The sequence below is a fragment of the Microtus ochrogaster genome, chromosome 6 (genome assembly GCF_000317375.1).
Source record: "Microtus ochrogaster isolate Prairie Vole_2 chromosome 6, MicOch1.0, whole genome shotgun sequence".
NCBI lineage: Eukaryota > Metazoa > Chordata > Mammalia > Rodentia > Cricetidae > Microtus > Microtus ochrogaster.
Genome location: NC_022013.1, coordinates 15,532,491 through 15,555,295, shown reverse-complemented (window position 1 = coordinate 15,555,295; position 22,805 = coordinate 15,532,491). Strand labels below are relative to the sequence as shown.

At 40.5% G+C, this 22,805-nt stretch overlaps 1 protein-coding gene across 1 annotated transcript in view; it reads right to left on the bottom strand.

The window, feature by feature from the left end:
* Positions 1-22,805, bottom strand: part of Cntnap5 (contactin associated protein like 5) — a 964,727-nt gene that overhangs the window by 514,745 nt on the left and 427,177 nt on the right. Inside the window, exons 5-6 of the mRNA XM_013346685.2 lie at positions 11,096-11,299; positions 2,619-2,803 (exon numbers count right to left, since the gene is read on the bottom strand). Coding sequence (XP_013202139.1) covers positions 2,619-2,803; positions 11,096-11,299 — 389 coding nt within the window. The remainder of the gene's footprint in view (positions 1-2,618; positions 2,804-11,095; positions 11,300-22,805) is intronic.

The following is a 22,805-nucleotide window of genomic DNA, read 5'->3' as shown; positions in this document are numbered from 1 at the left end:
TCATGTGTGCATTAAATTCATAATCTTATACTGACTAAAGAATCCATTGCATAGAACTTAATAAAGAAAAGCAATATATTTATCTTTGCTATATTTTAACATAGTGAGATAATTCTTAGAAGCTTTTGATCCTTTAAGATATATTTTTCTAAATCTTTACCTGTAATCAAAATCTCTGTCACATTTACTTCCTTCCTTCTCCCTTCCTCCATCCCTTCCTTCGTTCGTTCTTTCCTTCCTCCCTTTCTTGCCTCCCACCTTTTCTTCTTTTATGAATGTTCAAGAATGGAAAAAAAATTGTCTTGTCGAGCTGGTGGGACAGGTCTGTATATTCCATACTCAGTAGGATAAGGCAGATATTTTATCAAATATTTTCTCGAATTTTAAAATAAGAGCCATTGTGGTGACACACACACACCTTTAATCCCAGCACTCAGGAGACAGATGCAGGTGGATCTTTGTGTGTTTGAGGCCAGCCTGATCTACAAGAGCTAGTTCCAGGGCAGGCTACAAAGCTACAGAGAAATTCTGTCTTGAAAAACCAAAAGGGGACTGGGGATGCAGCTTTGTTGGTAAATTCTAACTTTGGCACCACATGGAAGAGAATGTGGGTGTACACCTGTGATCCTAGTACTCAAGAAATAAAGGCAAAGGGATTAGTCCTTTGAGAGTTCAATGACAGCCTGGGCTACATGAAAGCCTCTCTTAAAATAACATAATGGTTTTAACTTAATTTAAAAGCTAATGAAAGGACTGTGTCTATAGCTTACTAGTAATGTGGCTTCTAACAAGTGAATACCTCTAATATCAATCCCAAATAACACACAAACACACACACACACACACACACACACACACACACACACACACACAAATATTAACCTTCCACAGTTAAGCATAGAGAAATGAGCTTTCATTCAGACACAAGGTTAGCAGGCCATCTATACATCTATAAAACAATGAGTCAAACTCCAACTTGGAGCATTTTCTACAGCGTAGGTATAAGACAAGACCTTCCCCAAACAAAGCAGTTACAAAAGTTCTGGTGTTCAAGTAGATAAATGAGATATAACTACATAGAAAAGTAATTAGAAATTACCAAATTTATTTCCTCAAAAATATTTCATTTAATTGATTCTCAACCCATTTAATCAAGTTTATGCAGTTTATGTTTTAATTATAGACACTGTCTACCAGGAAGCTTTCAAAATTCCTAAGGAATCTGGTGTTTGGCCTTCTTGTACTTAGCTGACTTCTACACAGCACTGCTATTGTTTAAACTCTGTCCATTGCCTTGTTTGAGTTTCAGAACTTGGAACCTGTTGCACACATCTTAGGTTGTACCTTCTGATCAGGCTTACTGTATCCTTGGGTAAAGACCCCGTGAGGTCTCCTGCTGGAAGACATGTGCTTCACTGCATGAGCCTAAACCCCCCCTTTCTCACAGTCCCACCAAGAGGGTCACACCCTTCTCTCCTCTGTCCCCTGGTCACTGGCCCTGTTGTACTTTGACTATTAGACTAGAAGACCTGCAGCCTCCTTTAGCTTGATGCAGTCCACTTACGTCTTCCATCATGGCTCTACGTTCAGTCCCTAGCACCACAGAAAAAAGAAAAACAGTTCTAGTTTACTAGCTAGAAGTTCAAATGGTCATGGATGTAAAAGACCAGGGACCCTCTGAGACCACGGGTTTTAAGACCACTGGCAATTTTTAGAAATTAGAATTCCACCATGTGGTTCTTGGGAACTGAACTCAAGTCTTGACAGAAAATTTCTTTACTAGCGGAGCCATTTTTCTAGTTCACACATGAGATTTTGTTAATATTTTCTGTATCTTTTAATACTCTAGCTAATTAAAGTTTTCGTTAAAGAATGAATGGTTTATATTTAACTAATAGATAATAACTTCGGGAAGCTAAAAGTACATATATACCTATAAGTGTGTGCGCACATGCGCGTGAGCGCATATACACACACACTTAAAGACACATACACATAGTTAGCTTTAAAGGCCCACTTGTTATGGCTTAGCATTACCTAGTAAGTGTCAATTGAGTCTTTATTAGACTGGTTTGAATGTAGGAGACTCTCTTGGTTGTTAATTGAGGTAGGGTTATCTACTCTGTGATCTACACAATCCCACGTGGCAGGTTCTGAACTGTATAAGTGAGAAGAAAGCGTCTTGACAAGAAACAAATAATAAAAATGCATTTATTTTCTTTACTCTTGACTGTAGATGCAATGTGACTGACTATTTGAGTTCTTGCCTTGACTTCTGTGAAATGATGGTTAACAATCAAGAATCCTAAGCTAAATAAACCCCTTGTTAGCCGAAGTGTTTTGTTATTTGTTTTTGTTTGTTTACACAGCAACAGAAATGAAACTAAGATACACACATGCACGTACATACACAAAGGCATACATGACTACCCACATGCATACATATGTGCATACAGAAAGTTAAAAAAGAAGTATTGATTTTAGCTGGCACTCTTGATACCTCATCAGCTGCACACAGTTTGGCAAAGGCATTTCCAGACATAGCCCAAATGGAGGAACTTAAAGGTTCTATTTACAGACAACCTACTTCTGGAAACTAGCAGAGAGGACTGACTTACCTCATAGTCAATGTCCAAGACATCAGTCTCACCCTTGGTCCGGAAGTGATGTGTGTTTGTGTCCACGGTAAAGTTTGCCTGTTTGCCCACGCGCTCCAGGAGAACCGAGTGCCAGTGCTGGTCATCCAGAAGGCTTCCCAGCACAACAGATGGTGTGATGCTGCTGAGTCTAGCTTTGCTGTCATCTGCAGAGGGGAAAACAGGATGGAGTCTTAGCCCAGATAGCTTTGCATCCTGCCCATCAACAGCAGTGAGTACTGACCTCCTGAGGTTTCTTCAAATAAAGACCACTTGAGCTGTCCCTCCACACCTGCACAGCTAAAACCCTCTGTAGGAGTCATCTACAAGCTTTTCCCACAGATTTTAGAACCCAATTTTACCACAAAAAATACACAACCCCACTTCACAAAAGGAAACATAATGGTTCTGGGACACCAGTAATTGCATGGTGACAGGAATGCTTATAATGTTAGCCACGGGAATAAAATTTAAAAGAGACCTTTTCATATTCAGAAAAAAAAATTAACTGGATTTATACTCACATGTTTTCTAATATTATAAATGAGGAAATCAGATCTTGAACTGGCTTGGGAGTATGCCAATAGTCATCCAGAGTATCTGTGCACACAGGAGCAGAGAAAGACAACCATTCCATCTGCAACTGCCGAGTGCCTACGGCATGAATTGAGTCTCGACCAAGAAAGTTATGACTGCCACCACACAGAATTTTGTCTCAAATTTAAGGGGCAACTATCATTACTGATACGTAATTTTTAAAATCCTTATAAATATCATGTGGGGGGGGTGCACACAGGAATGCAAGTGCATGCGTTCATGTGTATAAGGTTGCTTCTCTTCTTCTCATGTGTGTGCTGCTGTACACTCTAACCCACAGCAAGCATATTTACACACCAAAACATCATTTAGGCTCCCCATACATTAATTTCCATTTTAGAGAATAGTTTATGTCCCTACCTCTTCATAACATGATACCTAAATGTGTTTCTTCTTTCTTGCACTGTGTTATTCTTGACCCCACCTGTACTCACCTGTGCACAGGTGGCATTATGTGACATTCAGGAGTCAGGAGAAGCTAATATCCTTGTAGGATGCTCACTCCTACCTCTAGTACGGACTAATGGTGCTGTTCGTCTCACTGAGTCATGATGTCTGGCTTCCTGCCAAAGTTGGAATGTGGATGCTCCACTTAGCATACTTGAAAAGCAGGGCTGGTGAATTAATATCTGATTCTGTTTGGTTGGTTTATTATTTATGCATTTCATAAGCCTTGAATTTCCACCATTGTCAGATTATGCTAATGCCTTAATAAACACCCCTGTCTCTTCTTTCTCACCTTCCTCCAAAGAACATTGTGATCTCCAACAGAGATCATGGTCATACAGAGAGACAATATGGAGGTAGGTGGAGCTATCTCTTCTGAAAGTTCCAATGTTGGTTTAATCCCATAATAGTAGGACAGTTGACTACATAAACACAGACAAAAGGCAAAGTATACAGGAAGAGGTGGTGGCTACCCAGCTCTTCTCTTTTACAGTGCATCCCTGCTTTGAGATCACAGAGGAAATCTCCAAGTGTGTTTCACCATTACTTCATTTAGAATTTAGAAACCCAGTTCTTGCTTTATATAGGAAAGCAGGCAGTTAGTGCTATCTGAACCCCATGAGTGCCCTATCTTGAATGAAGATGTTAAGAAAACATGGTCACTGAGACTCAGGAAGCTATGCTGCTAAGCTAAAGTTGGGACATTAGACAGGGATCTTTAAGTCCTGGTCCTTTAACCTAGTCATCTGCATTCTCAAAATGTATTCTAAGACAACAAATTAATAATGATTAATGATTTAAAAATTGGAGATAATGTTCAGTAGTTTGCACGGAGATTAAACATATATAGATAGTCAACAGCAGGGTATTAGATAGCTGTTCAAGCAGCGTTTTTAAGGTTCTCATAATATTTTTAAATATTTTAAATATTTATGAACAAAAACTACATGTTTAGATGAAAACAAAAGTGACAGCTAATACATAAAATATCCAACAACTTAAATTTCTTAAGATACATACAAGTAGAATAGAAATGTGTGTATATATGCACAGTAAACACAACTATGCAAAAACATTAATAAATAGTATAAACTCATAAAATGCAAATATTTTCCACATAAAAAGATTTTTCATTTATATTTTACTGTTAGAATTAAATTACAATGTGACTCCTATGTGACTTATTAAACACCACCTGATTACAAAGAGTTTCATTTGTGTGTGTCCTTGGTGACTGCAGGGTGAGTTCCTTGTCTTGTACATGTTGGTTAAGTTCTTAATATATTCTACCAGTGAGTTATGTCCATACTCATAGATTCAGTTTTTATTATGTGTATTTGCTGATTTATGGGGTTGGTGCGAGTGTGAGCATGCAGTGGTGTGCATGTGTAGATCAGAGAAAAAGTTGTAGGAGTTGGTTTTCTCTTTCTGCCTCCTGGGTCCCGAGGTTTGAAATCCGGTTGGCATCCTTGGGCAACAAGCACCTTTACCCATGGAGCCATCTCACCAGTGCCCAAGGCTGGTTATTAACTGATTCCAAAACTGAAGATATGAATGAAATCCATCTACTCCTTCTTTAGTTATTTTTTGACTAGAACTCAGATATTCTACACTAAAAAAGTGAAAGTTAGTTTGATAAAAAAAAAATGAGGAGCCGGGCGGTGGTGGCGCACGCCTTTAATCCCAGCACTCGGGAGGCTGAGACAGGCGGATCTTTGTGAGTTCGAGACCAGCCTGGTCTACAAAAGCTAGTTCCAGGACAGGCTCCAAAACCACAGAGAAACCCTGTCTCGAAAAACCAAAAAAAAAAAAAAAATGAGGAAAAAATTCTACTTGAGGATTAGTAGCTTATAATTCTATTGATGAAAAGAGAATAGCAATCATCTAATGAAACCTCCCCTAGAAATCTAGATTGTTGTTATGGAAACCATAGAAAACAATTCTCAGCACACTGTCACAGTCTTTATCGTGGGACACCTGTTTCCAGTTTTATTTCGGTTGCATTTGATGTTCAATTATCCCATTTTAACAGATTTTCAATTTGTTAAGACGAGACAAAAATCCTCGTGAACAATTGAGAAGAATACAAATGAAATAATGAGGAAGAATCTGCCTTTGGGGATAGAAACATAAAAAAATTATTTCTAATTAAATGAAACTCTTTTTTTTTTTCTGTTTAGTTTGAAGGTGATGCAAGTAGTACCGAAGCCTTATTGGAATGAATGTGGGAAAGAGACGCTTGCACTTTTAAGAGATTTATTACTTTTAGGGATTTTTATTTTATATGCCTGAATATTTTCCTCACATATGTGTTTGTGTGCCGTCTTTGTGCCTGTGGAAGTTAGAAGAGGCCACTGAATTTTTTGGAACTGAAATTATGGATCAAGGGTTGTGAGCTGCCATGTGGGTCCTGGAAATTGAACCCAGGTTTTCTGTAAGAGGAAAAATGTTTTTAACTGCCCAGCCACCTCTCCAACAGCCCCTTAAAGATTTATTTTTAGCATCTGTGTGAGTGCGCATGCCTATATCAGTCAGTGTGTATGTGTGGTCGAGTGCAAGTGCCTATGGAGGCCACAAGAGCACCCCCCAATCTTCTGGAGCCAGAGTTTTAGGCAGTGTATGAGTGTGTGTGTGTGTGTGTGTGTGTGAGAGAGAGAGAGAGAGAGAGAGAGAGAGAGAGAGAGAGAGAGAGTATGTGTGTGTGAGACTGTGTGTGCCTATAAAAGTTAGAATTTTCTGGAGCTAGAGTTATAGGCAGCTCAAGCTGACTTGGATCTGAGGAAAGAAACTCCAGTCCTCTGCAAGAGCAGGAAGTGCCTTTAGCCACTGGACTACCTCTCCAAATCCCTCCACGCAGTGTTGCTTAAAAAAGAAAGAAAAAGGAGGAGGAGGAAGAGGAGGAGGAAGAAGGATGAGGAGGAGGAGAAGGAATTGGTTACAAAGAAGCTGTGTGACTTCCACAAGGACACAGAGAACTAGTTACCATGCCGCTTGACCTGACCCAAAGCTGACAAGCTAACATTTTCTGTATTCTTCCTGCTAGCGAAAGAATGATGCTCTCATTCTTCCCCGTCTCTGTGTTCTCACTATCCACATTCAATCCCAGTTCTGTTGTTTGTGAGCATTTTTTTCAGACTTGGCGTGGAGGGGTTCAGAAAATGACTGGAAGAATTGGAGAGCAGAAAGCTGTGCTGAAGGAAAATGATGAAATACAATGGCAGAGGACATTGTATAGAATACCAAGGCAAACGATAGCTGCATAGGTTAGCCAGGATCAGAAAAGCATGACTCCGGAGCCGTTTTTTATTATAGACGGAACTCACAGTGCTCTCCTAAGGCTGCAAGTGAGAGCACTAAAAACAAAGGAAGTGATTCCAGCTGGTTTGCTCCCATCCCCACACCAGCTGTCTTCTCAAAAAGACAGGCCAAATCCCTGGGTATCAATAAAGCAATGAAATACAAATGCTGGTCGTAGGAAATCCAGTGTAGGTTACTCCATGCTTTCTGTTTACTGGTGTCCAACTCCTGTGACTTCACCACCGTATAAAGGTGTTCTCATGGTGAGTCTCTGTGACATGGTTTGGATGCTGCATGGGTGCTATGTTTTAATTAACATTACAAAGCTTGACAATAAGTAGAAACTTGTTTGTTTGTTTGTTTGTTTGTTTGTTTGTTTGTTTGTTTGTTTATCAAGACAGGGTTTCCCTGTGTAGCTTTAGAGCCTGTCCTGGAACTCACTTTGTAGACCAGACTGGCCTCAAACTTATGAAGATTCGCCTGCTTCTGCCTCACAAGTGCTTAAAGGAGTGTGCCACCACCACCCAGCCTAAGTAGAAACATTGTTAAAGCAGGGAGTGAAAAGTACTTTAGATCAATAGTGCGAAGCTCATTGCTTAATTGCTGGTGGGTGATAATTAATATTTACTGACAATTTTGCAGGATCTAGAATCACTTAGTAGACAAATCTCTGGGCATGTATGCTAGTTTCTAGTCTGTGCTGAGGTAGGAAGATCCATCTTAAATGTGAGCAGCAACTTCTCATGGACTTGACACCAGGAGTGAAATGGAGGAGAAAGTTTGCTGAGCACAGCATCTGTCTCTCTCTCCTTCCTGACTGCAGATACAAAGGGACCACAGGCCATAATTCCATTGGATATGCCCAACCCACCATGACGGACAATAGTACCCTTGCGTTATAAGATGAAATAAATCCTTCCTTCCCTAAGTTGCTTTAGTTGGGTGTTTGGCATAGAAACAGGAAATAAATATATAGTCCAACACATGTTTATTTCATATGGTGTAGCAGTTATGAAGTCAGCCTGGGATGCATGAGACCGTGTCTCCCCCTCTATTCCTGCAAAAAGAAAGAGAGAGAAAAAGATACTGCATAGGACTTTTATGTGATGTAAACAGAATATGCGTGTGTGTGTGTGTGTGTGTGTGTGTGTGTGTGTGTATGTGTGTGTGTGTGTGCCTGGATGTAGGCTCTCAAAATGTAAAAAGCTGGAAAGAAATACTTTTCAGAAAAATTGACAATTATTCTAGAAATCTACAAATACATGTTCATTGGCTTAGTTAAATGCCTGAAATTCAAAGGAGCTGTAAAATAAATGACTACTGAGTTGGATAAACTCACCATTGTCTTGATAAATTGTCATGCAGTCCGTGGCTTTAACCTCTGAACCCTGCACCTGTCCCCCAAAAGACACCCAACTCTGCTCGTGTTCTGTAACAAGAGTCTTATTGTTCTCCATCTGCATGTGCTGGGATCATCCAACATTCTGCTCCAGCTCAGAACTATCGAACACTTGTAAGGATGAGTATTTCGCATGCTCTGTTGATGTCCTCTCAGTACTTAACAAAAGGTTCCCAGTCCCAGGGTTCTCCTGCCCTTTGATCCTCCACCTGCCCATGTGGTTCTTTCCTTTGTATTTCTACAGAGAGCAGAATGCCATGGGCAATCGAAATGGAGTCTTTGAAAGCTGGGAGGAGAGTCACTCCACCCCAGCCCCCATGGACTGAAGAGTGAAATCTCGTGCCTAGTTAATAATTCTAAAAAAAAAAGTCTGTGCTCTACCCTTGGAATGTAGGACAAGGGCAAAGTGAAATTTTACCACAGAACCAATTCTGCCTTCAAAGGAAGGCTAAGGACTAGATAATACAAACTGTCACTTGAACAACAGTGTGCTATATGTCTCCGGTTTACCCTTTCTCTTTGTTTTAATGATTTATTTACGTGTGTGTGTGTGTGTGTGTGTGTGTGTGTGTGTGTGTAAGAACAAGCACATGCATGCCAGATGTTGTTCTCCTACTACTTTCTACCTTATTGTTTTGGAGTTTTGTCTGTTCATTTGAAGCAAGGTCTCACACTGGCTTAGAACTCACTAAGCATCCCATCGAGGGAAGTGGCTTCTAACAAGAGAGTATAGTGAGCCCCGGGAACCTATGTGTTTCTGCCTCGCAAGTACCGGGATTACAAGCATAAACCTGGTTCTTTATGTGGATTCTGGGATTGAACTCAGGTCCTTATGCTTACATGATAAGAAAGTTAGCAAGAGTCATCTCTTCAGCTTATAGTTTATATTTTATCTTCTATGTTGGGTCTCAATTTTATGAAATACTTTTGGAAAATCTGTTCTTTCCCCCTACTTATTTTTCTTTTATTGATTATGTAGGCCAGAGGGATGCTTGTAGTTGCCACTGAAGAAGGACCAGAATAAAGGCACATTGGAGATTCTCATGTTTGCCTCCTGATGAAAATACAGCTTGCTCTGATGTCGCCTATATACTTTGAGTTTGTTCCCAGTATTGAACTATATTTATCCTTATTGCCTACTTGATATTAAATATTAGTAACAATGTATTTCCTCTCCTTTATACAAATAAATATTAACTGGGAAACAGGAAGGGAATCTCAGACAAATCAGTCCATTTCTGGTCCAGACAGATGGCTTCACAGTTAAAGACATGTGCCATTGAGCCAGATGACTTGAGTTAGATATCAGAAAACACATGGAAAGCACTGAGACCCAACTCCTTTTGGTTGTCTTCTGACCTTTATACCTGTGTCATGGCACACCACAGCTACATACAAATAAAGGATTGCCATTGATTTTAAAAAGCCATTTTCTTCTTCTCCCTCTAGCATATTTTTCTTTTTGCTTTTTCTAAAGGAGGGCTCTTTGGTTTACTTCTATACCCTAAGGAACTCAAAACTTACCTCCTGTGACCTCCCTTGTCCTTCCTTTCTTCTGTAAGAACTCATAAAAGATACCCTTCCTTTTGTCCTGGGGTGAGAAGTTGGGTACTATGAATGTAGATCTACTGGTGCTGAGGCAAGCCCAGGGAGTAGCTCACCCATCGAGGGAAGTGGCTTCCTACCAAGGGAGGTGGAAAGGTGTTCTTTACTATTCCACCTGCCATCTAGGTCCCAGGCTCATCCTTCAGGGCAAGGTCATCTTTTAAAGGCAAGCCCAGCAACTTAGCTTTTCCATGCACACATTTTACCTCCCACTAAGAAGAACAAAACGATTATGTGTTTCTCCTGACAGCTTTTTTAATGTGCCTAATCAGCTCAACTTTGAGAAGCTCATTATAACACATGTTTAACATTTTTAAGTTACTTAAGAGTTTGAGTTCTGAAAAAAAATAAGCTTAAATATGTACATTAAAAGAATTTAAAAGTTACATTGTAGCTTCCCTTACATAGAAATATTGTCTTTTACCACAAAATAATACCCGTGGCAAAAAGAAAAAGAGAAGAAGTTTTTTTCTATCACATAATATGAAATATTTGAAAATAAGTGCTTTTCTAAACACAAAGACAAAAAAATAGATCATGTAGGCAATGCTCCAGTGATACCATTTGATGTGCTGGAAGATGCTCCCATGCGTGCTATAGTAACCTTGTACAAAAATCAGTAAATATGAACACTTTCATACCTGAATTTGAATCCCTAACACCCATATCCTAAAGGAATAGTAATGATAATAACAATCATAATAATAATTACAACCACAACAAAAAAATATGTGTACAGCTGTGAGTGCCTAACCCAGTGACAGAAGTAGGTGGATCTTAAGAGTTTGCTGGCCACATAACCTAACCCCAAATCAAGCCATTGTGTCAGTAAGAGAGATTATCTCAAGGCAATAGTACAGATAGAAAAGGGTGGGAATCTAGTGTCTTGCACTGTCCTCCACATGTGTGTGCATATATATGCATACCTGGATAATCATGTGCATACAACACACACACACACACACACACACACACACACACCCAGACACCAGTGAGCTCTAGGTTCAGTGAGAGAATGTCACAAAAAAACGAGGTGGGGGTGAGAGAGGGAGACATGTGGGTATCACTTCTTGCCTCACCAGTCAGGAATACATATAACTCAGACTGATCCTACCTAGGTTCAGGTACAGGGCTAGCCTGCCCTTCTGGAGCTCCAGGGTGATATAGTCTCCACGCTGTCCTTCTCCATGGAACAGAACCCCATCTCCTTGCATGCTCTTGAACTTCAGGGATATCACATCTTTGAGGGTGCTCATCATCTTTTGATTGAACCTGTACAAAAGCGAGCTCCTGCCATCAAAGTCAGCAACATCTGATTCTGGGAACAGAGAGAAAAGAGAAAGAATATCAGTGTGTTTGCTCATGTTATTCTTGATTCCCACCCTTGGTCCTGCTCAGTTCACAGGAATGTTCCTAAAATCTTCAAGATCTGTCTTACAAGGAGTAACATGTGGTAGAACCATCCTACGTAGTCTATAAGGAACCATTCATTTCTAGGCACTAAACACATACCAGACTGAAATAGAAATACCATTAGAAGTTACTGAGAAAAAAAAAGAGAGATGAAGAGCAATTGGTCCTGGAAGGGAGCTGACACGTAACCCTCTTCAATGAGCTGTATTGAGATTGGACCACGAGTCAGGAGGACTAAGCAACAGACAGAAATAATACAATACATGGAGATCCAGATAAGATGGGGCCTTACAGGGAAGGAGTGGCTTGCTTTAAAGCCTTGAGAGGTGCTTCATTAACATGAAGAATAAAAAGGAGATAGGGTGAGAGAGAAATACATATCTGCTTTGCAAAGGATGCTGAGAAAGGCCAGAGAAGCCTCCTCAGAGAGGAGCATTTAGAGCTTACATGAAGAAATCTCTCTGGGGAGTCTTGAACCCATCCTTGGAACAAATGGAACATCCAATATTTTATAGCCTTTAGGGGTAGAAGACAGACTGCTTCTTAAGTTCTCTGCCACAACAAGAGTTGCAGGGAACTGTGGCTGAGTTAGGTCATGTGATCTAGGATAAAGTTTCAGGCCCATGATCCAACAGCCATGTTCCAGGCTGTGTTTAAGGAGACAGGATGACAGAGCCACAGACACCTACATCAGAATTGTGGACCAGTGCCTGGTTTGTAACAACCACTCATGATTTACCCTTCTTGCTAATTTGATTCTGACATTTAGAGCCATTTTTTTTTCTCTTCATTCTAAGTTCCAAGCTGAAGTTGAAAAAGAGACATCCTTTCTTATGGCAACTCTGGTTGAAGAATTCAGTATTTTCCAGAACTCTGTACTGAGAATTCTGAAGATTCTTTGGAGCTTAGTGAAAAAGAATGGCCAGTGTATGGAGACTCATAATTTTGAACATACTGGTATTGTGATATTGATACCTTTTTATGGGCTGGTAATGTAGTTTTAGGGTTTATGCAAAAAAACATTCAGTCACTATTATTATGTTGTGGCATTTATTCTTATCTGAGATAGTCCTTTAGTTGAGACATAAACTTAAGGAAATATGTGTGATACCATGAAATCTCTCAGTATGTAAACACATTGTCTAATATCAACTCAGAATAAGTCTATCTTGATTTTGAAACATAGGCTACTTTGTTGATCAGTATGACCTGTTTCCTCCATCAACAACATATTCCCAGCATTATTATTTCAAAGTAGAGATTAGCTTAGCCTCCTAGCTGTGGCAAATGACTGACCAAAGCAATGTAGAGGTAGCTAGGTCTATGGTAATGTGAATGGAGCTACTGACGCCACCTTAAGGCAGGAGGGAGGGAAGGATCATAGGACCCTCACCTGGAAATCAAACCATTATTCCTTTCTTCCCTCCCCAGCTGTGAGCTTGTGAGATTCGCAAATATAGGGAGTAGAAGGTTAGGGAAGGGGACTCTGCAGCTTCCATGAGGTAGTCATTCACAAGAGAGTGAAACTCTGCAGTGAAGCAACGCTTGTCTTCTCCACAAAGCTTCTTTAATTAATCCCTCATCAATGATAGATTATGCTCTGGAAGTAAGTATAATCAATTTATTTTTTGTCAAGTTGGGCTTTGGTGGCATCCTCACTTTGGTCTGTCTTCTATGCACTATTTAGAAAGTAGACATCTCTTCACAACTTCCCAGGAAAACTTAAATTATATATTATATATTATATTGTGACTCTTCACATTCTCATCATATCCAGAATACCAGAGCTTTATTTAATCCAACTTCAATTTAGCACCCGTTCATCCCCACCCCTTTGGGCCTTCTCACACTTTAAATCTCAGTTCTTTTCTCTCAACTTTCTCAAGGTCAACTTAGTCAAGTTCCATGCAGAATATCATGTAGTAATTGGCACTATATACCAGCATCATTCCATTTAGCCCATTTATAATTGAATCAGTTTTATCCAGCAGGTATGTATACGCAAACTGACAAGTGTCTATCAAAATATCCAGTGAAGAAATGATGTGTGTGTGTGTGTGTGTGTGTGTGTGTGTGTGTGTGTGTGTGTGCGCGCGCACATTCATATACATGTGTAGGTATGCACATGCACTTGTATATACATGTAGATGTCTTGGGTTGATATTGCATGTCTTCCTTAATCACATTCTATCTCATTTTTGTTGTTTTTCTTGTTGTTGTTGTTGAGAAAGAGGCTCATAGAGCCCAGGCTATTCTTGAATTTACAACACTGTCAAGGAAGACATTCAACTGCTCATCCTCATGTCTCTGTAAGAATGTACCATGTGCTTGGTTTTACAGTTCCAGAATCAACTCCAGACCTTGTGCATGGTAAGCACACTCTCTACAAAATGAACTGCCTCCCCAACTCTTATCTTTCACAGATAAGGAACCTGGTTCTCAGCAATGAAGCAGACAAGATGACCAGTGAGCACCAGGACCCCTCTTGTCTCCATCTTAAGACTGAGATTACTGAAGTGTGCTGCTGAGCCAAGCTTTTTATATGTGTGCTTAATTCATGTCGCTATGCTTGTGTGACAAGCACTTTACCACCGGGCAATCTCCACCACCCCTTGGAAGACTTATTGTAGGTTACCTTCACATCCCTTCACTATTTTTCTTACAAAAAAAATTTACTGTAAAATGTTATTACTTACTTCTATAATACAAAAAAATGTAAGACTACTTAATTGCAGCTTGGAAGAGAGAGTCATCATACACCATCTTAGCAGGGTGAACAAGAGGTGAAGGGCTATATGGACAGGATAGAATTATTCTTATTTGAAATCCAGAAGACATAAAACTCAATTTTTCATGATTTACTAAGCAATTAAATTCTCAGATGGAGTATTCATAATGACAGCAATTATCTTTCCTGTTCAAGGATATAGAATTATCCTTAATAAATAAAATTTTGAAATACAAAGAGAAATCATGATTTTCTGTAATTACCTTGAAAGTAAAATTCCATAATTTATTCTTTGCATATTCAGTTAAGAAAAAGGTCCCCAATGACTCCATGCTGTAAAAAGAGACTGTCAAGATTTGGGGAGGTTTTTTAATCTCCTGTGTGCTTCAGAACCCTCATGTTAGATGCTGGCACTACATCTATGCACACTGTGCTCACTGGACTTCTAGCTGAACCAGTGGAGCCCTTGGCACTGTTGCCCTGTCTTGTACAATGAATATCATGGCTAGACAGAGCATGAGAACTACAGGTTACCACTAGACCAACTTTGCAGCTTTTTCTCCTTAAGACTTAACTTCATAATAAGACATATACATTAGAAACACATAAAGCATTTCCTTAAGAAAAAGACCCTCAAGGCTGGGAAGATGGCTCAATGAGTAAACAATTTGCTATGCATAAATGAGGACCAAACTGAGTTCCAATCCCCAGCATCCCTTTAAAATGGCCAGGAGCACCTGTAATCCCAGAGCTACAGAGACAGGCAGATCCCTGGAGCTGACTTACTAGGAAAGCTGGCCAAATAGGCAAGCTCCAGGTTCAAGGAGATAACCATTCTTAACCATAAGGTGTTCATGGGACTGGAGAAAGGGCTTACCAGGTAAGAGTGCACACTGCTCCCTCAGTTTCTGGCACTCACATGAAATAGTTAATGACAGAGTATGAGTCCAGATCCTGGTCACCCAGCTCCTTCTGGACTCCATAGGCATCTGCACTCACAAGTGCACAATACACCCCCAAACATATACTAATTATTAAAAGTAAAATGAAAATATTAAATAAATGAGTATTCAGAAACTGAGGAAGACACCTAATACCCATCTTCACACACATGCACACCCATGTGAGCACATACACACACATGTGCATGAGCAAAATATTGAAAGAGTCCAGATAAGTTGGGAAAGAAGACTTGGGGGAGACAGTTGTGATTGTGATACATTGTAGATAAGTATGAAATTATCTGAGAATGACCAAGGAATTAAACAAACAAATGCATCACCCAATAATTAATTGTGCTAAAGCAAGTCACTTGATAATACATTAAAAATTAATACCACCCTACCAGACACACTATTTTTTTAACATGAAATACATTATCAATTATGTCTGGGTTTTGTAGAAGGGTCTTGTGTTTATGAACTGATCCTCAATTAGGTGGCCTTACTCCTACACCAACCGGTACTGTTTTATTCTGGCATTGCGGTTTGCTGCCACGGTATGCCAGGTTGAGCCCAAGCCTCATACTGAGCCTTGTTCCCACTTTCCCCAGTGCTATTGAAACATACCACAGTGCACATATGCATACTGTGGGATCCTGCTCTCTTCTGGTTGTTGTCATTCTGCCACTGTAGCAACAACTGGAGATTTACTGCCTGTCAATGCACAGAACAACCATATAGTACCAATCAGTGCTTGGAAAGGTGAATATAGACACTGGGAAACTGAACAGTTTCAAAAAGGAAAGGAAGGCATGAATGCACAAAAGAAACATGAGTACGCTGGTCCTGAACAGTACGCTTGGGGAGAGAAGAACCCAGTGTCACAGGGAAGAGCGAGAGGACAAAGAATACGTGAAGCTCAGTGACCAGACCAGGCTATAGACAGAAGAACTCTGCTTTTCTGCATGTTTACTGCCTACGGGCTGTGGTCACACCTAACCAAAATGAAAATCACCATTTATTCCCAGGTGCTTCAGTCTGACCTGCAGGAGAAAATACAGTGTTTAACATCTACATTCCCACAGCATGAAGAATGTCACTGCATCTCCCACATCATCCTGTTAAAGGTGCACTGAGTACAAAGAGTACCTGATTCCAATAAAGGATTGCACCAGAAACGCAAGGTTATAAGTAGAACTAGTTTGTTAAGAAAGGAAACGTACTCCTGAGGGTGAGAGCTGCCTAGTGAGCAGAGCGGAAAACATGTGTTCTAAAGCCCTGGGCCAGGAGCCACAGTGACACTTCATGGGGTAATTATACAGCACCTGTAAGTCACAGCTTTTTGTAGCCTGTGCTTTTCTCGAGCATGCTCGACCTGCGTGGCAACCAGGTTAGGACGAGATTCCGCAGCCCTCTGCCAGCTGGCTCCTTTCACAAGTTAATCTTGATGCTGCAGTGGCCCGTGTTCATTCTCTTGCCACAGTCCTATACTGGCAACCTGGGAATTACAGTCTCGGTAGAGTCTGACACGGGTCATGTTCTGTGTGTGTGGTGGGAAAAAGAAGATGGACAAGTGTGGTCTTGCTTTCTGGAAACTACAGAAGAGCTGGAAAAGGGCTGAGTGTTTCAGAGCGTCAAACACGTACAAATCACAGGCTTTATGCTTCGGAAAAATTATGCATAGGAATGCACTTCTTTAAAAATTAAATCTTTATCACACACACAATTTTGCTATAATTTTCCACTTCTCGCTTCATTTCATGCTTTCACATTGGAGTATCATTGCCACGAGAACCCTGTGACTCCTGAGTTTCCCAGTCAAGTTCTACATTCTAGAACTTTCCTTTCTCCGATAACTTCATGGTCCCCCCTTCATTACTACCTTTCACAGCTGTGATCATACACATTCTCCTTCCTGAAGTTTCTGGATGGTCTAGAGAACCAACTGATAAGACGAAATGTCTAAGACCCACATTAGCTCCAAGACCTGGATCTGCATGCTGTTCACAACACCTAAAGCAGTGATTCTCAAGATGTGGTTGGAACCCATTTGGGGCTTGCATATCAGATATCCTGCATATCAGATATTTGAATTACCATTTATAACACTAGCAAAATTACAGTTATGATGTAGCACTGAAGTCATGTATTGGTTGGGGTCAACATTAGGAAGGGTGAGACCTAAAGAAATCTAAGCATCTGGTGGAGAAGAAACAAACGTGTATAAATGTCTCATTCTGGTTCTGCAGTTTATTATCTGGGGGCTCCCAGCAGAACACTTAACTTTCACAAATAGCACTTCTACTGATTATTTGATGAGGTCTATGAAAGTCTAGCCTATAAAGTCACTATGAGAATTACAGAATTAAAGACACCTCCACATGAAGACACGTTTAGCATCATCTCATTTCGTTATAAATTCAAAGGAGAGTTCCAATGGAAAAGATTGTGTGTGAGAGATGGGAATTTTCTGATCTTACCGGTTGGACAGGGTGCTCCAAAAATGCAGCTTTGGTTATTTTCACCTATGTTCTTTCAGGTGGTGCAGAAACAAAATTGTGATGAGTTATCCTTACTCCTGCAATTAATTCCTTACTCATGCTCCATAAGTAATCCCAATAAACTCATGGGTTTTTCCAACTGACCTTTGATATAAACCGTTTGGACTATTTTCAATGCCCTGTCTGGGATGACCATATAGTTAAGTTACATCTCTCAGGAAAAAGTCATACAAGAAATTGTGATGCAAGAAAATACCTGTAGGTCATGTTGATACGATTATTTGCAGACTTGCTACATTAACTGCCCTACACTTAGGCGCTAAGTATCCATTTACACTAAAAAGTCTACTTCTCTATGGAACAGCAGTTCCCAACTTGCTATAATCCCTTTGACAACTCTGTCTCTGAAAATATTTACATTATGACTCATAATAGTAGCAAAATTACAGTTAATAAAGTAGCAACAAATAATTTTATGGTTTTGGGTCACCACAGCCTGAGGAACTATGTTAAAGGGTCACAGAATTAGGAAGAATGAGAACCACTGCTCTAGAGGCTTATGCTTGCCACTTGACCTGTAGTGCCTGCAGTATCCCATGTATTTGCTGACTCTCACAGCAATGAGATGTTCCCTTCATTGAGCACAGATTCTGGCACAAGCTTTTCTTCTACCACCGCAACCATTCATCACCAGGAACATTTTGCTCATTCAAGAGAACTCAGTCAAGCACCCTGGACGTTTGCAGTATTAATTAAGTTGCACGTGGATTGCTACAGCCATTTCACAGATGGAGAAGCAGACGTTCAAGAGAAGTTTTGAAGAAATGTTAAGTGCGCTCCATGAATACTTAATCCCTTCTCTATACACTAGAGAGATGCTTAGTATCCCCAGTGCCACTTGGATAAGCAGATTTAAAGTGGTAATAATGGTTCATAATTTTTACTGTTGCTATTAAACAAAAAGAAATACAACATACATTAGATTTTCATCATTGGATGTTATTATACCTCTGGTTTGATTGCCTTGTTTGGACTTTAATTTGCAGATAGGGTCCAGTTTTGCACATTAAAATCTTTAGTTGTGTTGTATAAATATCTTGGCAAATTCTGTTTAAAATAAGATAATGAAAGAAAAAATATAGCATGCCATAAGATGCATTCAGGTTAGAAACGATCTCTTATTTTTTTTAACAGTTATTGTTCTCTGAGTATGGTTTGCAAACGCTGTGGGGGGCATGTATGTGTGTGTGTATGCATGTGTGTGTATATTTACACATACAGGTTTACATGTACTGTTGTGTGTATGTGGAGGTCAGAAAATGGCTTTCAGGAGTCAGTTCTCTCCTCTCACCTTTTATTTGTGGCCAGGTTTTTTTATTCAAGCTATCTGGCTATGAACTTGCATGTAATTCTGTTTCCAATTTTGCTGTAGGATTGCTGGCATTACAGATGTATGTTCCCACATTTGGCTTTTTGTATGGGTTCAAACTCAAGTCATCAGCCTTTCACAACAACCACTTTACCTACCAAAGCGTCTCCCCAGCACCACAGTTACTGCTTATCAAGGACATCAAAATAATAAGTGACAGATCTAACTGTGCCTTTGACATTCTCTCACAATTTGCAGTGGCTTAAGGAGATGTTGTGCCCTGGGTTAAACCAACTATCCCCGGGGGAATGAAAGTGGTAGTAGCACATATTTTACTTCACTTAATGGGCTTTAAAGCCCTGCATGATCTAGACTTTTCTTCCTTTGGAAAATGGGAAACCAAGGACACAGAAGATCACGTACCTGCTCAAAAGCATACAAAAGGCAATGACTTCTTTGACAATGATAAGTTTTATCTCACTAAATAATTGGGGTGTTTTAAGAATTGTGTGAGGTGTAAAGAACTTTGTGCAGATGGAAGACATACACTGTGAGACTCAAAGTGAGCAGAAGAATGAACGGATATTAGGCAGGAAGTAACCAAGATCCAACCCATGGACCCAGAGAGCCTGGGGAAAGGAGAGCTCAGGTAAAGATGCATGTACCTCCCAGGGCACAAGATATAGAATAGATTTTGTGGGTTAACTGGGGTCAGGTGGGAACAAGAGTGGGCGAGATCAGTTAAGGAGCAGAGATGGGACGAAGGGAGAGAATTCTGGGAGCCATGGTGGACATTTGGGGAACCGGGTAGAAGCCTACTGCAGTAGAAACTTCCTGGAACTATGAGGGTGATCCTAGAGAGGACTCCTACTATAAGAGGATATGGAGAATGAAGTGGCCATCTCTTGTTTCAGTCAAGGTTCACAGCCATGGAACTTGGGTACATTCAGTTGAGCTGTTGGACAAGGAGGTACTGTGTAGGTTCCCAAATAACACAGGCTGTTGCTAGGGCAGAGGATTGCTCTCTGTAAATGGACAGCAAGGTGCTGTAGTTGAAGGCAACATCCACATAGCTCAACTAACATGGAGAACTTGAGTTTGTGCCTGTATGGAGCTGTTACTCTTACGTTCTATTCTCTTTGGTGCAGGAAGGTACTAATAGGCAACCTAAAAAAAAATGTGGACACAAACCTAGCAACAAAACCATTGACATACAATCTGTCCTGCCTGGAAGATTTGCTGGGGAAATTGCTGTGCGGAACTTGTGGGAGTGGCCAACTGATAGCAGATTTGACTTGAGGCACACTCTATGAGAGGAAGCCCATGCCCTACCCTGCTTAGATATCCAGGAACTAGAGTCCAGAAAGCTCAGAGACCTAGGGTAGAACCAAGTATGACTGGCCTACTAGAAAAATTAAGAAGTGATTCCTAATCTTGTTGACTCATCATCAGAGAGGCATTGTCTGGGAGATGTTGCAGATTCCCAGAGCCAGATACTATTTGGAGAGACAACAATGGAAGTCTTCTTCAGGCCCTATGCTTAGCGGTCGGGTTGGGAAGACCTTAGGAGTCAGAGGGGATGGAGGACAAGAGAACATGACCTACTGAATCAACTAAGCAGGGCTCATCTGGCTCACAGGAACTGAAACGGGGTCTGCAGCATGTCCCCTGCATATATGATATAGCTATTGACGTGGTGTTTTAGTGAGACTCTTAACTGTGTGACCTGGTGTGTCTTTTACTGGTATGCCTGCTCTCTGGAAACTTTTCCTCCTGTCACATTGCCTTGTTTGGCATCAGTGTGAGGGCTCTTGCTTTGTATTATTATTTTTTTTTATCCTGTTTGGATATTGTCCTTGGATACCTGCTCTAGGCTGAAGGAAGACAGAGGTGGGTAGGTGGGTGACTCTGAGAAGAAAGTAGGGGGTGTTTGGAGGAGTGTAGGGAGGTGAAACTGTGTTCTGGATATATTGCATGAATAATAAAAAGAAAAGAAAAAAGAAGACAAATCAAATGAAAGAGCAGGGCAGGTAAGATAGTCTAAAGAGTACAAACCTAACAGTCAAGTTCAATGCCTTCAACACAGAGAGATTAGAAGAGACAAAGAAAAGTTGTTCTGTGACTTCTACATGTGCACCACAGGATGGGCACAACCAAAAATAAACATCACACACACACACACAAATTTTTAAATAAATTAAATAGCATATTGAGAGGTAGGTTTCTTTTTTTCCGGTCTGCATTGCTCCCTGCATACAAAGGCTGAGGTCACTCAGAACAATGACTTTTCATGAGAGAACCTGAGCAAAATCCATTCATGCTTGGATAGCTTTTAGCATGGAATTCCTTGGCCATAGCCATGGATGTGAGTCTGTAGAGTACCCACAATAATTTCTGTGTTTTCATGCCCAGAGGAAAGACTTGCTTTGGGGACAAGTGGAGTGCTAGAAGTAAAGGCAGTTTATGAAGGGCGCTCTTTGTAGAGTGCGAGGTGACCAGATAGCTAGGAAAGTCAGGGGCTTGATGGCAGCTGGTCGTGAGGATTATGATACCGTGTGCTATTTAAAATAACCATTTCTCATGAATTGATGTACCTCACGTGATCAATCCCTTGTGTAAAACATTTGCTCATGGAAGAGTGGAAATGTTCTAGTCTACCATATGTCAATATTTTTTGATACCTTCTCTCAGTTCTACTCTTCTGAAGCCTACTTGGTCCATACTAAGTCTCTTTCTTTAGCTTATCTGTATGATTTCAGTGATCTCAGATACTATTGGCTTATATTTGATTTTTTTTCTTTTTTGGTTTCTTTTTCTTTTTGTTTCTTTGATGTGTATGCATGCATGGATATGTGTGTGTACATGTGTGTATGCCTGTATGTATGTGTGTATGCACACATACATGTTCAAGTGTGTGCACAAGAAGACCAGAGGCTGATATCTAGTATCTTCCCTTATTGCTTCCATCATGTTTAATGAGAAATGCTCTCACTTGAACCCAGAGCTCACTGACAGCTAGTCTAGCTTGTCAGCTTGTTCCAGAGATTTCTCTGTCTCTACTTCCCAAGTGCTAGGATTACAAGTGGGATTCTACATCTGCCTGGTATTTATGAGACGGCCTGGAGTCTGAAATGAGGTGTTCACACTAGTACAGCACACGCTTTGACATGGAGTAATCTTACCAGCTCCGTGGCTTGTGCTTCTATTAAGCCCTTCCGGCATAGTGTTTTTCTTCACTCTGCATGTAGGTAGACAGTGACAGTCTTGACAAAGCTTTAAGCTGGATAGCACAAACACAAACTCTAGCCAGGAGAAATAGACCAGTTCCCTGTGCTGGCAAGAGGAAAGTAGAAGTGCCCCAACATCTCCAAGGTGAGGTAGAATGTCAGGGGTTTATCAGACCAGGAGAAGTGCTTTTGAGTGTTAAGAGAATTACCAAAAGAGAGATGCCAGCAAGAGAGAACATGTGGAGTCATATCTTGTGTCTGTAAGGATCAGCTGGGTCTAGGCCCATCCTCATAGGACAGCAGTGTTTTATGACAGGGGCACAGGTCAAACATAAAAGTACAAGATCTAGGACCTCATTGCAGAAACTCCGGGCATGTGTAACAAATAAAAATTGTTTGCTCCTTTTCAAAATAAAAAAGCTTGAGACACCTTATGTCCAGATACAGATGGTCAGCAAACACAGGGAACCTCTAACTTAACAACCCCCATGCCAATTCTCTTAGCCTGACTACTCTGTCTCTCCAAACTAGAAGTTTATAGTAGAAAATCTTGGGACAGTCATAACAAGGTCACCTGCCAGATAAGCTCTAAAATAAACTGAATGTAAAACAAAGAGATAAACTCGGACACAGTGTTTATTGAAA